The 21,062-nt window shown below is 35.9% G+C and overlaps 1 protein-coding gene across 3 annotated transcripts in view; it reads left to right on the top strand.

Moving 5' to 3' along the window:
* LOC128997039 (serine/arginine repetitive matrix protein 2-like) overlaps positions 1-20,275 on the top strand; it is a 52,265-nt gene extending 31,990 nt beyond the window's left edge. For all 3 annotated transcript variants that reach the window (XM_054422617.1, XM_054422618.1, XM_054422619.1), the window contains exons 2-4: positions 15,204-16,180; positions 17,697-17,934; positions 19,389-20,275. In XM_054422617.1, the coding sequence (XP_054278592.1) occupies positions 15,204-16,180; positions 17,697-17,934; positions 19,389-19,552 (1,379 nt within the window). In that variant the 3' untranslated portion in view covers positions 19,553-20,275. The remainder of the gene's footprint in view (positions 1-15,203; positions 16,181-17,696; positions 17,935-19,388) is intronic.
* The last annotated feature ends 787 nt before the right edge of the window (positions 20,276-21,062 follow it).

Genomic DNA, 21,062 nt, shown 5'->3' with positions numbered 1-21,062 from the left:
ATTACGAATCGAACTGGGCTGACATTTTACAATGGTAGAACACATTACACTCAGCTAACATATTCGTATATTCATGTCCTTAAAAATCTTTCTGGCTACGCCCCAAAGTTTTAAGGAAAAGTTTGTGAGGTAAAAATGTTGATTGGTTTCCTTGCTGACAAACAAGCTGAAGTACTACATTTTACATTTAGTTTTTGTTTATTTCTCTGGTTATTTTTTATCAGTTGTTTAGTTGTGTAGTTTAGTTTAGTTTCTATCATCGATGCCTCAATTAAAAATAGTTTTGAAAGGACCACTTTACAAAAAATAGTTCTTGTGTCACTTCCCCATTACGTAAACCATTGCTAATATAATTTTTATAATCACCCAAAATTAATTATGTGTTCAGGTAAAGTGAACTGTTTCTTGCAGTTGAATGTATCCCTGCATGACACTATACAGACCACAGAAGTTACAATATGATGAGAAGTCTCGCAGTCTCCTAGTCGATGGATGATAGTATTTTTGTTTGACCGTTCCCGTTGATAACATATCCGTCTGGGCAGTGTTTGACCGGAAGTAGATGTCAAAACAGAAAACAGCTGTTGACAAAACAGAGTAGTTGTGTGAGTGACTGGTATTTGGGCTCGAGCCCACTTCATCCGTATCTAATAATTATGTACTTTTTTATATCTGATGCATAGATTTTTTTCACTATACGTTATAAAACTATTTAGTCACATCCCTGAACTAAAAAGCCAATTATCAAGGATAGCTGTGTACCGTTTCGAATGGTATACCTAAAATTAAGCCCAATATTACTAGGAATTCCCAAATGAAGTGCCTAAGAATGATTACGTTCTAAAACGCTCAAGTTCTTATTAAAATATTAATGTTTATTCTATTTTGATTCAAACAAAGGGTATACAATACCACACGGTGTGTTATTCGCTACTGTATACATGTTTATAAGCGGTAACGTACCAGCGAGTTGCCTGGATACCTTACCCATGTAGGGACGATGGTCATTAAGGCTAGACTATGTCGCAAACCTATTGTTCCTTAGATATGTCCTTAGACTGTGACCACCTGACCTAAACTGACAATCTACAGTGTCCTGGGCACTCCCCAAGGTATATTTAGTGACATATATTTATCTGATATTTATATTTATATCAAATATTTATATAATATCCTATTGTGGTTATTAAAGAGATGTAATAGTTGGTAACACTCGAAATCATTGATATTTACGGAACACCATCCAACCTTTCACGAACGACTTTGACCTATTTCTTTTGTTATCATGATTTAATAAGATTCGTTTGCTGTCCCTCTTCTTGTCGATCGACTATTTTTATTTTATTTGCAAGCATAATTGCTCTGAAAAAGAATCAGATCCTATCCTCTTCAACAATCGTAGAATGAAACCCTGAAATCAAAAATAGTCATGAAAATACACAAAATAGTCCTATATGGCAGATTTATTTGGTGTATGTTCTTTCTGACTAAATAGAACTGATTGCATAGATGGCATGTCTACTTCACTGTACGAAAACAATGGTGATAATAATGATAATAACAATAATATACGTCACTGTCCCTTAGTATTTTGTCGTACGTCAGTAGCTCATGTAAACAGTTAGTTAATCTTTTTCAACTTATTCCCACTTTCAATAGTTATTGACAAAAAACTCAAAATAAGACGCTAACAATCTGTTAACTCTTAAAAACTTACAATGGAGTTTTTATTAATGCAATTAAGGACATTGATTGCCAGAACCCATGTCCTTGAGGTCCTGGCAGCTGGTCGGCGGAGTTATGTACCGATTTTGTTGTAAAAAGGCAACAAATCAATACAGGGTAACGCGAAGAACAGTCAGCTGGTTTAAACAATAGATCAGTATAGACCAGAATGCACCACGCACTAAAGTAGGAGAGGGGATAAGGTCTAGCCGGATGGTCACTTGCTTCCAGCAGGGCCAGTTCCTATCCAAATCTCATCGTAGCTAGTTCGGTAAAATTGTTTTTCGTTCGTGGAAATTAAATTCATTTCGCGGCGTTTGGTCGGGCAATCTTATTTTTCCTTAAAAATCGTACAGCCTATATCCCCAAGGGATATAATTGCCCCGCGATTGGAAATTAGTATCAGTGTCATTGTTAGAAAGTGAAAAAGTTCGTTACCGGCCAACGCAGTTCCGCCATTTGAAAATTACACGTTCGTTTCACGAGTTCAATTGATCGCGTCTTGTAGAATACCGGCTAGTTACATTTCCCAATCCCTTCCCCTTTATTTGTGTTATATTTGTGGACGTCCAAACTGTAAGTAATTTGTGTTATTTATTTGTTAGTTTAAGATTTCAGTGAGTCGCACCTTTGAAAATTTTTCCTGTCTTTGTTTTGTCATTTCATGCAGAGTAAGCACATGTTCATAGGTTCAAATTCAAATCACTGATTTTAACATCCATTCATATTGTAGCAATCCGCTTTATTAATTAGATTGTAACAACCCTATAGTATTAAGAATAAATAGGTAAAAATGTTTTATAGGGCAATTCAGAGTTATTTAATAAGATTTTTATAGTGTTGGAATTTTACACAGAGTCATTGTTAATTTTCATTGTTGAGCAAATGGTACAATTCTTTTAAAGAGTGTCACAGTCAGTATCTTTTGGGGGAAACAAATTATTATCAGAGAAGGGAGCAGGTAGCTGGTTCGATTGATGCGGAAGTGTTGTTGGAAGTTGTGCCAGTTTGAACATAGATGAACCACCAAAGTGCCAAATTAGCTATAAAATAATAAAGCAACATTCTGATAAACATTACTACGATTGAATACAATATTGTTCAATCAGTTGGACTGCGAGACGACCTTCGTTTTTAATCGTTGGCCAACGAAAGGATTTGCTTGGTACAGGTCATCTCAACCATTAGATTAAATACCACTCTTCCATTGATACTTTCGAGATCGGTGTGAAACCGCACCATACCTCCCCTTTGATAAATCCATTCAACAGTTTCAATAAATTTCCAACTGATTGTGTATCTCTAGGTCATTTTTACTTGAAAGAACACAACAACGACTGTAATCTGAAATAAGTGTATTATTAAATTCTGTGCAATAAATTCAAATTGTTACTCACTTCTAGTTCTCAATAACCTTGGTATTTTAGCATATGCAATAGTATTTGATAAACAAAAGGTAATTCAGTAAATCATAAGCCACTACAAAAGATTCACCTTTTAAGTGCAACACTAGTCACTAGTGTAGTAGTGAGCAAGTAAATTCAGTGTAGAATTAAGACTGGTAAATTGATCATTAAAGGTATTACTTTATTGGAAGAACTACAAACAGTGCCAGGGGCGTCCCCTAAGGACCTTTGGGGAATATTTATATTTTGCAGGGTCCACTCATATTTTTCAATAACATCAAGCTTCCACTGCCAAAAAGCTCTGTCTGATATTTTTATTTTCTAGAGTTCTTCCAACCTAGGGGCAACCAACATTTGTAAAGAATTCATTAAAGAGCATTGCAAGGAGTAAATATATTTAAATATAATATTTAAATATATGAGAGTCAAAGTCTGAGGTTTTTTTCTTTACAGTTACATGTTCAGGACCTGATCCTGATTCAACACCTGCCTTGTGCAGGACCTTGGAATTACCAGAGGAAGCTGGTCGTTAGATTTTAAGATCTGTGGAGAAAGGAAATTACCCTTTTCCTTTATCGAGACAATTTTGCATGATAAACCTTGGTTGAAGGTCTCTCTGAGGTGCTGAAGCTATTTACAAATACACCAAGGATGGTATAGTTAAGGAATATAGAACACTAGCTTCTAAACCAAACAAAAAGCCATCAAATTTATACAAAAAAGTATGACCTAGATTGAATTGTCTCACTCTTAACATTAAAATGTATCAATAACATAATTCAATTGTCATAACTTGCGGTTATTCTTCAATCATATAATCAATGACATAGTTTTATAACTAATTGTGTATAATATTTAATTTAATTTGTTTGGATTTGCTTTAGTTCTTGACTTCGTCTGGAAATTAAAAACTACTCGAGCCGGCAAAACCTAATTTTCGGCCCTAGTTACGTAATACACTACTGTATTAGGACTTAATAATAGGACCTAGTTCTAGCACTACAGGTACTACATTTCATCAAAAGAAGCTGAAGGCAGATGATTAAAGCTTTAATACTATTTCTCTGAAAATCTCTAAATGAAATTAGTGATTGGGGGTATTCGAACCCAAAGCTCTTATACATAGGCCCATGATAACTAAACATCTTGCCTCTAAAGTGATTGTACGATGGTATGATGTAAATGGACAACTCTATGTATAGTGTATTTATTTGAACGTGTGTGATACAACAGGTAAAAAGATAGAAGAATTTCACTGTAATTCTAATGATGTCGTCTCAGGCAACGGACAACAATATCTAAGGAATGTGGATGCGTGTGGAGAAGTAGTTATGTTATTAAAACTAAGAAGTATCCCATGAAGTTTTTTTAGTAACAACGTAAATATGTACCAGCAGTTCGTACTGAGATACGGTAAAAAGAAGGATGACATTTTCTTAATAATACCTTATGATCAAAAAATTCTTGAGTATCTTCCACTAAATGTATAGGTTGATTCATCACTATAATTACTCCCTCTTTAGGACCAAAGTACGTTAATTTCTCGTTTGCGTTAGTGTTATTCAGGACATTCCACGATTTTTTAAATAAATTAGTATGTTGCCAAATTTACTTTTGAATATTATACTAATATCAAAAACACCTTTATATAATGAAATCTTCTGTCACTTCAGCACTTTTCATAACTAGGTCCATGTGTCGTTCATCAATTATCGTCAATTAACAGATATTATATGGTGGTTCCAGCCTTCCAGCACACCCTTAGTTGTAGGATTCTATCTAGAAAATTGTTCATAGTCCGCCATTTTTACTATAAACGAAGTTAACAATAGCATGCATTAAGTTTAACGTCTTAAATTCAACTCTTTACATTAAAAATACAGTATCTGTTAAAGCAATTTCAATAAGCCTGCTTATAATGTCATATAAATCATGAAACATATGACATTATTTATAATGTGTAATTGTTCAGTTTGTATAGGTGTTGTGTTCTGTTCTGTCTATTAAAAGTTAAATTTAATTTCCAAACAAGTCTTAAAGTTTCCTACTAATAACAGTATCCACATACTGTAGGTAGGCCTAATAAGAAATAAAAATAATACTTTTCTCAGAATCTCCATCCATAAGATGGTAAATTGTTGTAGCCACCTTTACTCAATTTAGGCTAAGATTTCGTCCCACTGTCGTAAATTTGCTTTTTGTGAAAGCACGAAATTACAGGAATTATCTGGTACTAACGCCGACGTAAAGATAAAATTATTGAACAATGGTAGATTAACGGTGTCAGTGCCATAACATGTGGTCTAAGGAATGTGTATAAAAATACTGACAGGTTTGCATTTCTAAGCAGTCATTTTAAAAACTCTCTCTATATATTTGTCCATCGAAAATGTTTTTTAGAGGATTATAATAAATTTAATTTTCCAATTTTGTCCTTTTAAATATTCAAAATAATTTTGAGAGGTGTGTATCTTATAATATATAACGTATAATTCCTTAAAGAATTAATTTGTTTACTAAAACGTGGACCCAAATCATATTTTGTAATCCTTTTATGCCCTACATCAGTTTTTATTTTACGTATCTAAGGTATTTAATACTAATTTATTATTTTTGTATACAATGTTAATTTGAATAATAATGGTCTTAAGTGCTTTATGCAAATTAATAAAGAGTTAAACATTGACGCATTAACCTTTGTTGACGTTCTCTTCAATAGTGTTTTCATTGATTGGTAGACTTAAGTGCAAATAATTTGTGCAAATTGCGCACAATAAAAACGTAGATTGGTCATTTACATCGACACAGAAATTGTAAAGTAAAATGTCTAATGAATTATTAAGCATCATTATCTGACTTTTGATTGGTTAATTGTCAATGAAACGAAAAATCAGGATGAAATTGCGGTGTGGAATAATTGCTATGCCGATTTGGGTATTTGGATAATCTGTATTTCTTAAATAATTCTAATTTAAAATGTGTTATTTGTATTTAAGTTAGGGAAAATTAACAATTTCCCACGTAGCCCATTTTAGCTTAGTTTAAAAACTGCACACAAACTATAAAAGGTAACCTAAACATTCAAGTGTTTAATTTAGATACTGTAGTTACTGTTCAAGAGATAAAAGAATAGGTCAATTTTATCAAAGCGTATTGACTTTCAGAAGAGAAAAAAAACACACGTGGAAAGGAGCTAACTTACAACAATAGAAATACCTTTCAAATCCAACTTAAAGCTTTTACAACTATATAGCTTGTAGACTGTTAAGGAAAAACAGCGGCTCCTGCAAAAGAAAACTTTCCGATCCAATAATTGTTTTATAATCAAAACGTTGAAATCCTTGGTAATCAAGGCTCAAGAACTCTTTGTCGAATGCTTAAAATCACTCAAAACCCTTAAACTAATATTTCTTATTACAGTTGACAAACGTTGTCTACAATGAGAAGTCCGACGTATGTTTATAAACACAAGTTGCATTGTTGTAAGATTGATTGTTGACAGCTGACCCTAGTGGTGGGGGGAACAGCTGATGAAGGTCGAATGAGTCACTACAGAAGCTAGTCTGGAGTCTGGACAGCTATCAGCTAGTTTGAGGTTATGTCTGTCAGTGTACGCAGGGGTGCCCATCCCCCCCTAGACTCATGACGCACCCCCCCCCCAATTGAGCAACAGCCCCCCCCCCATAAACATACATCTGTAAAAAAACCTCATACACAACAAATGAGAAACATTATTCCCCCGCCCAGCACTATTTAAAACTATAAAAGAAGTTTTATAATTTTTTTTAGATATTTAAAATTCAAACCCAGTTAATCTATATCAATAAAGTTATAGTTTTGTCTGTACATTGCTCAGAATTATACATATTTTGTGTTATTTATGTTTTATACATTGAAGAAGTTGAAACATGTCTTATCTCAATTTATGTCCGTCTGTCACGGCCCAGAAGGCATTTTATGCAGCCTACTCATGGCCTACTCTAAAGAAAACTATAGATACCGATTATGATTCTAATGGTTTAATTGTATCCACAGGATTGGCGAGAGAGTCCTTATAGCCATTAAAATATGGCCTCACTATTTTGGAAATAAAATAACGGACGATCAAAAACACAATTTTGTGTGATCTTTCTAGTTTATTTTCTCTATGTTTACTACATACGTCATTAATTTATGAAATCTATAATATTAAAACGAAACAGGGTTTTTTTATTTCACGATTCTGAATCAACCACTTGACCGATTTTCATGATTTTTGTGTTAAAAGAAAGATAATTTTGAGAACTAGGGAATGTCGAAGCCATAATTTTAATTTAGGGTTTCAGTTTTTTAGAAATTAAGTTTCAATTTTTTAAAAGTCTAGCAGCCGACACTAGCAATTCAAAGTATTTCCAGTGCTGGTTAAACTAACAGCTGGTTATAAACTGTCATTGAAATGTTTATGTTACAAGTTGTTTGTATACAAAAATATTGTTCTTCGGTGTTGGCCTGCATACTATTTCACTTAAATTTTTTTTTCTACCGTGAAGGATCTGCTTTATCAGGAAATGTGTTATTTTGATCTATACATCTGAAACAGTTTAATCAAGTTTTGTTGTAAATGCAAACTGTGTAAGTAAGTTATTTAGTTTATGCCATGGAAATAAAGTAAAAGACCAGAAGTAAAAGGCTTGGACGGGTAGGCTATGCGTGGTGGATAGGAGATAAATCAACTTTTAAAAGTATATTCCATAGTACCAAAAGATAAAAGACCACTTGGAAGACCAAGAATTAAGTGGAAAGGCCAAGTTATGACATACATCCTCAGACGGGGATCTAAATTAGAAGAGACAGGGGATGGAAGAGAATGGGTGGCCAATCCTCATAAGGTGTCAGTCTGTGGTCACGGAGGTAAAGGTGCGGTAAGTACATATATAAGTGGTATATGCAATTGTAGCAACTCTACTCAATGTGTGTGAATCGGTGTCCAATCTCACTTCATGTGTTTTTAAATCGACGCAACTGCTATTTTATGGTAAAATTGTCAAATTCAAAATGCATATCGCTATATTTTAGGTCTATAATTGGATGGAAGAAATGAGTAGTCACGTGACATTTGTTAATAAGTTCAACAACTAAAAAATAACAATTAATTGTTAATTAGGTTGTTTTGGGGCAGTTGGCCCCCATTAAAACTGCCAGAATTTGTCACTGTGCGTGTATGTCGATGGTGTAAACTAGATGTTCTGAACTATTCCGTTTTACTTGAATACTCGATTCCCGTACGTAGGACGGGCCAACAGCTCGTACGAATAATCTGTTAAGAGAACACGTCATATATGAAATTACGAACAGCTGTTTTGATAAAGATTCCTTTTCCTAGCTGTCACTGATATGTTTACATAAATGTTCTTTAAGAATACTGTGTAGGCCCTAACCATTTCCGATCACGTTTGTAAGCAAATCCAAAACCAAGTGAGATTAATACCGTGTGGCTTTGGCTTACATAACGGGTTTGAATTATCACGAGTACTAATATGTAACTGTAAATTAAATTAAATAACTAGCCATCATCCAGATCCAGGTCGGGAACCGGAGATTCTGTGTGTATCAAGTTGTACTTGAATTTTGATTACAGGGAAAAGACCGTGAATCAGTGTTGTACAGGACTGGAAAACTTATCTTTCTATATAAATAAAATTAGAGTTTTATAAGTCCCAAAGTCCCCTCAATTTAAGGAATTTTTTATTGCCAGAATATCCATAACGAATTGCCAGTGTCTTCTCGATCCCCTCTCCTTCCCTTTAGAAACACCACAGCTCCTTTGAAAATTAAATGGAAACAACGCTTGCGCCAACAATCGTCTGCTCCGTTATACACTTCTGTCTGCTATGCGCTATGTTACAACAGATTTGAGATACAACCGCTGGGGAATGATGACGATTAATGCTTAGTACACTGTGATTGAGTGATAACCATGGTAACTTTAGTAAGGCTGTGATTGGCCTATGAGTAGGCCTAAATATGGCGACTTGTTGAATTTGTGTATGAATTGAAGAGAAACCTATTAATGAACAGAAGAACAAAGAAAGAGAATAACAAGATTTTTCTCGTTACATTCTTTTTAAGAGTGTTTTAATTATCTCTAAATATAATTTTACACTTTTTTATTACTTATCTATCAATTCCTATGCTGTGATACAGCACCTATCGGTAGCCCATCTGTCTATCATGAGCAGTACCTTATAACACTTTCTAAAGGTTCCTTTAATATTTACGTTATTTATAGCAATGTAATGTTTGGCTAGTGATTAGTTGAGTTTGAGTTAGCTACAATTTAAAACGTTGCAGTTTGTACAACTGAACCAAGATAAATGATTTGAAATTTACAATAATAATGATTGTGCAATATTAAATTTTGTTTATAAAAATGTAAATCGTGACTTAATGGCTGTTTACAACGTTTTAATGAGTTTGTCATCTGTTTTTATACTATATTGGATTACCGTATTTTTCATCCCCCCCCTTTCCCTATTAACTCAGGTAATCGAGTATCTACACAATAGTGTAAAGTATTGTAGCCTGTGCTACTTGCTACTTGATCGTATTTTAACGAGCTTTATGTCAACAAAGCGTTCTGCTGTGCTAAGTCGTGGTGTAGCTGGACGTGTCTGTACCACGCGTTATCTTTTATCTATCACAGCAGTTGAGCCATCCCGTGCGCTCCCTCTTAGATCTCACGTCTTGCTAATCTTAAATAATAACTTTCTACACGAATACTAAACTATCCTAAAATCCTATTATAACTAATTTAATTCACTAATATAACTATTGTCATTAATTATCCACTTTCTATCTGGCGATTTCGTAATGCATTTTGGATTGTCGTCACATTGAACACTGTTGCAATTAACTTAAGCCCCCCCCATTTGAATTTTTTTAACCCCCCCCAAGAATTTCAATGACGCAGTCTGCGTCACGGCCCCCCCTTGTGGGCACCCCTGGTGTACGGTCTGGTGTGAAGTAGTGAAGTGAAGTAGTGAAGTGTTCTGGAGTGAAGTGGTGAAGTTCACGCTGGCGGAAGAACCTCCAACTTCAACTTCACGCTCTGGTAGGTGTTCGACTCTGATAGGCAGATGCACAGGTCATACAGAAACTTCTTAAATTGTTCATTATAGGAACTTTAAACGGTACGGTACTTACATTATTGTATTATTGTGGCGTCAGATAAATGATTTCAAACTACAAATCTTTCTTAGAATTTGATGTACATTACTGTTTCTTGGTGTGGAGAGGTTGATGATTCTGACATTACAAGACTAATCATATTAAAATAATTAAATAAAAATATAGATTTGTAATAAATATGATGTATGGTTTGTATGTATGATAAAAAGCCTTGTAGGTCTTACGTACCATTATTTTGGCGATCTTGATAAACGTATGTGAGGGTGATAAAATAATTTAGTATAGTATTAACAAATTGAGATTTTGATGAAAGAAATTTCAACGAAAATGCATATATAAACGGGTAAAAAAATATCATTTTGCGAGAAAATTAATTAAGTGCATAGAGTTATACAAAGGGATTTCCTAAAATACCCCTATCACAGCTTGTTAGAAGATTTTTAGTTGATTTATTAACATTTGATACAATAAGGTCCTTAATACGATGAAATATACTATTTTGACTCACTCCGAATATAGCTTATATCTGATACTATGGAGGACACGTACAGTTTGGTGTTTTCACTATAATTTTAAAGATTAAAAATCTGTTAGGTAGTTGGCCAAATTATATGATGATATAAATACAAACAACCAAATTAATTTACCATCCAAGTATTATGAGGATAGCACGTACTTAGTCTGCTTATTTAATATCCAGGCAAAACTAAAAATAATCATAAAACAATAAATACGTTTGAAAAAAAAAATTTACAAATTAAGTTTTGTTTTTAAGATTTGGGAATCCTCCAACTCTTGGTCCTGATTCGGCTCCCAGATTGGGCATGTTTAGCAAATTCATTCAAAGAGATATTTTTGTTTAAACATTACATTTACTTTTACAATTCTTTCATACACGTAGGCCCATACTAATTCAACAATATAATATTATTATAGCTTAGTAGCTGACTAAGCTATGTCCTAGTCCTAGGAATCAGGATGCTGCTGGTTCGATCCTGGACAAAGTTAGTAACTTTTTCATGGTAAGAAATTGAATCCAGAGTTCCTTGATCTTTAGGATTTTGACAAAAGGTTCCAGAACAAGTACCACCTGATCATAGTCCGTAACGAAGCTCTCATCTCAAAACTTTCACACAGCTTCACCTAAAAGTGCGCACCTTTGTGTGTCAGAGTCGACCTGGTTGTATAAATCGACAGTAAAAAATGAGAACTTACAATGCCTCTGACCGAGGTCTTATTATGAATATAGAACTGTAATTGTTACTTTAATTGTAGGAAATTCATTTGCAAAGGAATTTTAAATAACATATTTTAATTTTTGGGGCTCAAAAACCAGGGACCAGTAATAAATTGAATCAGTTAAACCAGTGAAACTCGTATCCCTCCCTTTCATCGATTTACTCTATAATATCATCGATGTAGCAACCAGTTTCGTAACCGCCGTTCACTTTCGTGCAGCTACCTTATTAACATTATACGATACGATATAATCGAGATGTCAGAAGGTCCGTATGCTAACATAACCTGCATAACCTGGTGACACAATCGATACATCGCGTGGGAGATATGTAAATACGTGAGTATCGATATATCGATGTCGAGTTTGCGATAGTTTATCGCATGACATGAACGAGAAGGTCCGTTTAATGTGCTAACAGAACTTGTCTACATAACCTGGTGACACAATCGATGCATCGCGTGGGAGATATGTAAATACGTGAGTAATCGATATATCGATGTCGAGTTTGCGATAATTTATCGTTTCGACAGTTCCATTTGCCTGGTAATTGAAGTGCATTTCGCCGCACCCTCTATTGTGTTGCTATTGCAGTGTTATTGGTATAGCACTGAGGCGTTTGAGATTGTCAATAGAATAAATAAGCGGTCAAAGAGTACGAGACACTCCTTGTAGAATTGTTCCTCATCGACGTGTATATGAATACAGACATGAACATTTCCAACAGACATGAACAATTAAATGATGAAAATAGAAAATAGTCCAATCTGTATGTACTTTACTTATTAATAGTTTATAAAACATGTAACTGTACCTTATATGCACTAAGCAATAGTATTTGCTTTTAACTAAAGGTTCTTGTAATAAAGTTCATGAATTTAATAAAAAATTAGGTCACAAACCATAACATAATTTCAAGTTAAGACAGTTAAGTTGTATCTTTGGCTATTGATGGAACCTAGACATACAATTCCGATGTTAAGAATGTGTAGCATGTTTTAAAATAAAAGTGAAAAAAATTAACTGAGCCACCGACAAAGTACACTGATGTATATCACACCTTTCTCTTGAATACACAACTTATAAACCAAGAAAAACTGCAAAAATACAGCTTGAAGTCACATCAGCTATCATAGTATGAAGATCGAAGAGAGGGAATAGAAGCATGACAGTAGTGAACTTTCTAAAGTATAAATATAAGTACTTGGAAATTAGTTTACAGTGGTTTTGTGAGAACTTGGTTTTGTTAATGATCGCATTTTCGTTTGGTTTACGAGTACTTGGTGTTGTGAGGGGTTGTATAAAAATATCTTGGGGTTATGATCACTTGGGATTGTATTTACTTGGGTATAGAAGTACTTTACTTGGGGTTATGGGATGATCCCTTTCTAAATACCAGTAGCCCATTCAACAATGTTCGGTGTGACTACATAATACTTTAACTTTAACATCCAAAGGTAAATTGTTTGAATAATTTAAAAAACAATGTATCTTTTAGCTGTTGTATGTAAAATTAAACGGCCTGAAATCTATATAATACGGGATTATTTTATTAAAGTGCATTAAAACTATTGCATAGAAAACAGAATACTTAATATTTTCTTGTAAATATAAAAGATTTATTACGAAATCCTAGCAAACAGCATTATATTTAGACACGATTACGAAATCGCGCTTTGAGTTTCTTCCTACAACCTGACACCGCAACGAAAAGTAGTAACAGCAAGTTTTTTCTTCCCTGGGAGTGAACACTGCGAACGTTTGGAGTTCCCACAATGCAACACGAGATCCCGCGGCTCGGCCTCCTTGATCATGTGTCTGTAACCACAAATACAACACTGCATACTATATGACATGAGCCTACGTAATATCTACGTGTCCCCTACTATAAACTAAAGTCGCATATCAACAACATATGATGTTGAACAAAATTATGACTCGTCGTGTAATTTGTAGATGACTCTGTTGATGTATTCTTTTTGTTATTATAATTCAATGGCAGTTTTCTTTATTATTTACCATTAGTTTACATTTTATACTCATTTTAAACTTAGTGTTCTATAATATCCTTAGATGTGTCTGTTCACTCATTGTGAAATATACAGGAAGTTAACTAACATCGGGGATCTAAGAAAAAAAATGGATTTACTGTCGTACGTTGTTCACTATATACACTTAGCTGCATTTGTGGATTTAATTACCCATAGATTTCTGTCAAATCTGGAAAAAAATATTTTTTATAAATACCTACTTTTTAATTTTTACTTTCTCCCCCTATACCATAGTATATGGAGAAAGTATTGTTTTCGTCAAAATTTTCGAGTTTGAGTTTCGCGTGGATATATTCGTTTTGGGTCCCCCTGGACCCAAAAAAGTGGTTTTCGAAGTGATGTCTGTGTGTGTGTGTGTGTGTGTGTCTGTGTGTCTGTGTGTCTGTGTGTCTGGATGTGTACAGAGCTAGAGACTACACCTGTGGTCCGATTTCGATGAAATTTGGTATGTAGGTTCTAATCCATGGTATCTCCAGGCTTTTTTTTCATTTTTTTGAAATTTTGATTTTTAATGGGGATTTTCACATAAAAACCCATAAAAAACCGGAAAAATCGGATTTTCTCAAAAATGGCCCGAACGATTTTGGTAAAAATTTAGTATGTTGTAGCCCTTTAAATTATGAACAAAATGGTACAAATCCCATTTCTGTAAAAATTACGGTTCAAAAGTTATGGTAAATTATGTTATTTTCCCATAAAAATCCTATAAAATAACGAAAATAGGATTTTAGACAAAAAAATCCGTTTTTATTTAACATAGTATGTTATGATCCTTACAATGTTGATAGTTTTTCTCATTTCTTAGAAATTTTTATTTTTAATGGGTATTTTCCCATAAAACCCCATAAAATGACGGAAAAAAAAGATTTTCCCAAAAATGGCCTGAACGATTTCGATAAAAATTTAGTATGTTATAGTCCTTTATATTCTAAACAAAATGGTACAAATCCCATCTCTGTAAAAATTACGGTTCAAAAGTTATTGTAAATTATGGTATTTCCCCATAAAAACCCCATAAAATAACGGAAAATCATATTTTCCCAATATTGGCTCGAACGATTTTGATAAAAATTTAGTATGTTATAGTCCTTTAAATTCTGAAGAAAATCTTACAAATCCCATTTCCGTATATTTACACTCACCGCTTACACATGATAAAGGTTGTTGACAAACTTATGGGAGAAAGTATGTGTCAGAATGCTGATACCATTTATTTTATTACTTTAAACGCCAGGAACCATTAAACTGTTCTGTAATTCAAATACAGTATATTGAATAAAAGATTAAGCCTTTATCTATAAGGTTCCTGTAGGCAAAAAATATGTTTCCAAGATCAACAGTTTGGTAGTCGTGATATAAACAATTAATTATTCATCTTCAGGCATTTACGCTAAGTTAAAACACTGAGGATGGATTTAGTTTCTTGACGATGTAGGAAATAAATTATTGATTTGTGTGTCGTATGAATAATCTTACTTCAGTTACTTTATACGTGTATAGGTATGTAAAGTAGTGTTAGACACGTAATACAACCAATTTGGAGTTCATTATTCTTTATATAAGTTGGTATATAATTTATTGCCTTAATCTTTCTGAAACACCCATTTTCTGTTGCAGACTTCTCAGTGTGGAACAAGAGTTTGTCAGCGCGCTGGCGGCGACTTCGGCGGAGATGTTCCTCCTTCACCAGCGGGTCCCATTCCCACAGCACCTCCCAGCAGCAGACCCTCCTGAGCCCAGATACTCCTAGAGCGAGAGTAGTGTCTCCACGACCTCCCAGAGGGTCGTCCCCCGAGCCCTGGAGTTCCCCGGACACCCCCAGAGGTACCAAGGGGCTACCCGACGTCCAGCACATCCTACGGTCCAAGTTGAACAGGATACACGACGGGTTGAGGAAGTCCCGAACCTTCTCTGTGCACGAAGTGTCCAACAAACAGCCTACCTTTTACGTTCCTTCACCTCTTGGGCATAAACGAAGTGAGTCCGACGGAGAACTAGAGGATTATCACGTAAGGTTGACGAGTTTACCTCCTTTTCCTGTTAAAGACAGATGTTCCCCTGCTAGAGACGAAAGAAAACCCCCAAGCACCTGTTCGTCTGGTAGAGGTTCAGGAACCCCTGAAGACGACAGGAGGAGTAACAACAGTAATAGATCTTCAGTGTCTTCCAGTACGTCGACAAGGAGGTATGAAGGTCAAGAGTGGGACCACGGATATCACAGTATAGAAGGAACCATCGGGCTCGAGGAATATGATAAAGTGAGAAAAAACAGAGTTAGTTTTGCTGACAGCCCTGAGGAGGATTACCTAGATAGGAACAGACCGAAGACTCGCTCCTGTAGGAGATGGTCGCAGGCGGACACACTAGCTTTGCAGAGGTTCGTGGTTGGAGGTCCAGTCACCAGGAGGGAACCTTCGCCTCTGGGTAGAGACTCTGGACCTAAATCTCTTCATATAGGACTTCCACATGATCCTGCACCTCCCTCACTCAGGGTCACTCCTCCCCCTGAGAGACCTAGGAACCATCGCCAACTCAGCAAGATACCCACACGTAGTAGTGGAGATCTACAGAGGCATCCTCCGACTACACATAAGGTGAGTCTGTACCATAGTGGTACCCGTAAAACAACTTGGAATAATATGTTCATGTTTTTGTGTGATGTAAATTACTTTGGTTTGACTGGCCTAGAGGCTATGACCACAGAATTGTTTCATATTTAGTTCTATGATACAGCAATGTGAGTAACTCTGGCCAAAGATCGGTACAAGATTAGTGTCAAATTAGAAGATTGTTTTTTTAGCTATCTAGGAATATTTTCTGGAAGCTCAATTTTCAACTGAGTCAAGTTTTGAATCTTGTACTACAGGTAGAGATTTCACCATTTGAGATATCTTTTGGATGTTTGAAGAATAATTTTTCCACCAGTAATGGAGTTGACGCACTAATTCAAAAGTAATTACTAGCTAATATTGTACTAAGAAATGACTAATGGACTTTTTCAGTGGCCATTAATATTTGAAAGTTTATTATGCCCACATAACAGAAGCACGTGTTTCAGATCAGATCTCCTTTCCGCCCGCACGTTTTCACTTCTTACACACCCTTCCATTTATCTTTATCAGTAAGGATTTCTTTGTTCGTGTTGTAGGCCTAAGCTAACTTACGCCAATGCGATTTTCAATCAATGTGGAACGTTTAAAGCATTCAGACTTTCACAAACAAGATTTTCTATGAAACGTATGAACGTTGTTTATGTTCCCATAACCAATGTGTTGAATAAGTAAAAAATCATATAAAAAATCGAATAAGTTGACTAGTGTAAGGTCATGCGGTGTAATTTGGAACCAGCAATCATTCAAATATTCTTTGCATAGTTTCAAATTATTACCTGGAAGGTTTCGTTAGAAGAAATTATTTATTTATAGTACTAATTTGTCTTTTTAAAAGTTAAGATACAGTAAACTATCCTTAAAAGTGCTTAAATAAATTGTAAAATTTCTGAAAAGGATAATAAAAAAAATATTTTCAAATAACTTAATAGTTTGGTTAACAATCCCTAACTATTGATGTTTGAGTGGAAATAAAATGGAGTTTATAGGCAGTATACTTTTCGACAACAATCAGTTTAAATGTAAGAGTCGAAAATATTCACTTTACTCATTGTTTACTTACTTTACAGCACTAGTGTGGTAAACTAACGGACCAAGAGTTATCCCCTCTCACCTAACTCAAATAACTCTACTCATTATAGGCAATTGAGTGTAAGCCACTAACTTATTCAGCATTTACGCTACTCGCCAAAGCTCGTGCCTTACATTTCTAATTGTGACGTAAAGACTACCTTTCCACGATCGTTGCGTAAACTACGTTTAAAGATGGATTTTCCGATTTATGTTTCTGCCTTGCATTGAGTAAAATTGATAATAGAGTGAAAATATTAGCATTGAAATAAAAGCGTTTTTACCATCGAAAATTTTGGTTTTACCCAATATATTTTCCATCTTTTTTACCCATTTCCCTTTAAATAATTGCTAAAGGGATTTAGAGGTCGAGAATCCAAAATTTGTACAAAGAAGAAGTAGTTTGACTAAGACGAGTTTTCCTTTACAGCTGATAGAAGAAGTAGAGGTGGAAGAAGACGAGGAGAGCAAGTTCTGCACATTGCCAAGAGGCGGTGGCAAGAACACCTTCACTATCCTGACTGTGAGGTTCACCAAGGGTCCGGGCTGCAAGGGGCTGGGCTTCAGCATAGTCGGGGGCCGAGACTCCCCTAAGGGTAGCATGGGCATCTACGTGAAGACTGTCTTCCCCAACGGACAAGCTGCTGAGGGCAACACGCTCAGGGAAGGTGGGTTAATAAACGTGATACAATTAGCAATCAACTATTTTTTAGATTCTATGGTGATTACATAACGTGGAAATTGTAATTCCTTTTTGACTAGGACGTTTCGTTTAAAAAGGTGTTAGCCATCATCAGGGCAACACACTTCAAATTCCAAAAGATCGAACTAAAAATATTTGAAATATAACGAGTTTTAGTTGTAAAATGGGGTAGAAAAAGGCTAAGCTAGCCAGGTTTGCCTCATTGTACAACTTATCGTGATATTTTAGTTATATTTTATTCGATCTTTTAATACTCGGTGTCGTTTGATAGGTAATTTTAAATGCTAAATAAAAGTGTTCTAGACAATCTTTCATAAACTCACCAATTTAATAATTTTTTAAATAAAAAAAATTATAATAATTGCCACCATCTTGAATTGCATCAAGATACACATTTTCTTACATGGGTCTCTTCTATCTTAACAAACATACACAATTTCATAAACATCGGTTGAAATAATCCAAAGATAAAAATTGTTATGTAAAACCTTTGACTATTATACAACGTAAAACACACAAAATGGCTAATATCTGTGGTTAACAAAGCGATTTTAGAAAAAGTTGTATTCTTGATTTTCTCTTTATTTTGACCCAAGGAATAACTTCGTAAATTATGTCCCCACCTTTTTTGATTAGCCCCTCATTGAAAAAAAAAAAAAAAAAAACTAGTTATACAATTAGGTAAACGTTTATTTGTGAGTTATCCGTACTTCAAACGATTTAGAGGTTATGATAATTTTTTTAGAATCGAACAGTAATTGTGATAGAATGAATATTATTTTGTCGTTGTAAGCTGACTGAGTAGTTCTAGAGAGGCGTGATTATGGGAGCGTATATATGCAGAGCGTGTGGCGTATGATGGTCTGGCAGCCGGCGTATGAGTACGTGTTTGTGCGTGTGCGACGACGCGTGACGTCACGGTTGGTGAACACGCACCATCACACACACAGATGTACGCACACAGACACACGCGTGACTGCCACTTGTGGGGCTTTAGTACTAAAAACGCATTTTCAAATACCCTCAAAAGGGTTTCTATTTAGGTCAGAACTACAAGCACAAACCCATTAACACTTCTGGGACAGGTAGACTAATAAAAAATAAGAGGGACTTAGTCAATGTGACTTCCCTTTGTTTATTAATCTCTTAACTACAAAGATGCCACTTTTCTTACTACATACATAAGATCAACATAGATAGCATAAGGCCAACATGCTTAAAAAGTAATAAAAATATATTCTGAGACGCTGAGACGATTGAATCGGGAAAGTAGTTAAAATTTAGAGCAATTATATAATAAAATTGTTCAAATAAGGGAATAATTAACACTACAAAAAGTCGTGAAACTTCACATTTCCAATATTAGTAATATTCGAATTTGTAATGCAGCAATAATATTTTGTTGTTGTGTGGTTTCAGGAGACGAGATTTTGGCAGTAAACAATAAAGCGTTGCACGGAATGAGTCATCAGGAGGCAATAAATGTATTCAAACACATCAAAACTGGGGAGGTTGTGCTCCATGTGGGCCGTAGAATCTCCAAGAGAAGACGAGAAGCCTGTCCAAGACCTCAGGTAGCCTAAGACCTTACATGAGTCACCAACATCTTCAAACACATCAAAACTGGGGAGGTGGTGCTACATGTTGGCCGTGGAATCTCCAAGAGAAGACGAGAAGCCTGTCCAAGACCTCAGGTAGCCTAAGACCTTACATGAGTCACCAACATCTTCAAACACATCAAAACTGGGGAGGTGGTGCTACATGTTGGCCGTGGAATCTCCAAGAGAAGACGAGAAGCCTGTCCAAGACCTCAGGTAGCCTAAGACCTTACATGAGTCACCAACATCTTCAAACACATCAAAGCTGGGGAGGTGGTGCTACATGTTGGCCGTGGAATCTCCAAGAGAAGACGAGAAGCCTGTCCAAGACCTCAGGTAGCCTAAGACCTTACATGAGTCACCAACATCTTCAAACACATCAAAACTGGGGAGGTGGTGCTACATGTTGGCCGTGGAATCTCCAAGAGAAGACGAGAAGCCTGTCCAAGACCTCAGGTAGCCTAAGACCTTACATGAGTCACCAACATCTTCAAACACATCAAAACTGGGGAGGTGGTGCTACATGTTGGCCGTGGAATCTCCAAGAGAAGACGAGAAGCCTGTCCAAGACCTCAGGTAGCCTAAGACCTTACATGAGTCACCAACATCTTCAAACACATCAAAACTGGGGAGTTGGTGCTACATGTTGGCCGTGGAATCTCCCAAGAGAAGACGAGAAGCCTGTCAAAGACCTCAGGTAGCCTAAGACCTCACATGAGTCACCAACATCTTCAAACACATCAAAACTTGGGAGTTGGTGCTACATGTTGGCCGTGGAATCTCCAAGAGAAGACGAGAAGCTTGTCCAAGACCTCAGGTAGCCTAAGGCCTCACATGAGTCACCAACATCTTCAAACACATCAAAACTGGGGAGGTGGGGCTACTATGTTGGCCGTAGAATCTGCAAAAGAAGAAGAAAAGCCTGTCCAAGACCTCAGGTAGCCTAAGACCTTACATGAGTCACCAACATCTTCAAACACATCAAAACTGGGGAGGTGGTGCTACATGTTGGCCGTGGAATCTCCAAGAGAAGACTAGAAGCTTGTCCAAGACCTCAGGTAGCCTTACATGAGTCACCAACATCTTCAAACACATCAAAACTGGGGAGGTGGGGCTACTATGTTGGCCGTAGAATCTGCAAAAGAAGAAGAAAAGCCTGTCCAAGACCTCAGGTAGCCTAAGACCTTACATGAGTCACCAACATCTTCAAACACATCAAAACTGGGGAGGTGGTGCTACATGTTGGCCGTGGAATCTCCAAGAGAAGACTAGAAGCTTGTCCAAGACCTCAGGTAGCCTTACATGAGTCACCAACATCTTCAAACACATCAAAACTGGGGAGGTGGGGCTACTATGTTGGCCGTAGAATCTGCAAAAGAAGAAGAAAAGCCTGTCCAAGACCTCAGGTAGCCTAAGACCTTACATGAGTCACCAACATCTTCAAACACATCAAAACTGGGGAGTTGGTGCTACATGGAGTGTAGAATCTCCAAGA

Source organism: Macrosteles quadrilineatus, unplaced genomic scaffold (genome assembly GCF_028750875.1).
Source record: "Macrosteles quadrilineatus isolate MER2022 unplaced genomic scaffold, UCM_ALF_1.0 Scaffold_6__1_contigs__length_79288215, whole genome shotgun sequence".
Lineage (NCBI taxonomy): Eukaryota > Metazoa > Arthropoda > Insecta > Hemiptera > Cicadellidae > Macrosteles > Macrosteles quadrilineatus.
The sequence above is the reverse complement of the archived record's forward strand: the minus strand, read 5'-3'. Positions and strand labels throughout refer to the sequence as shown.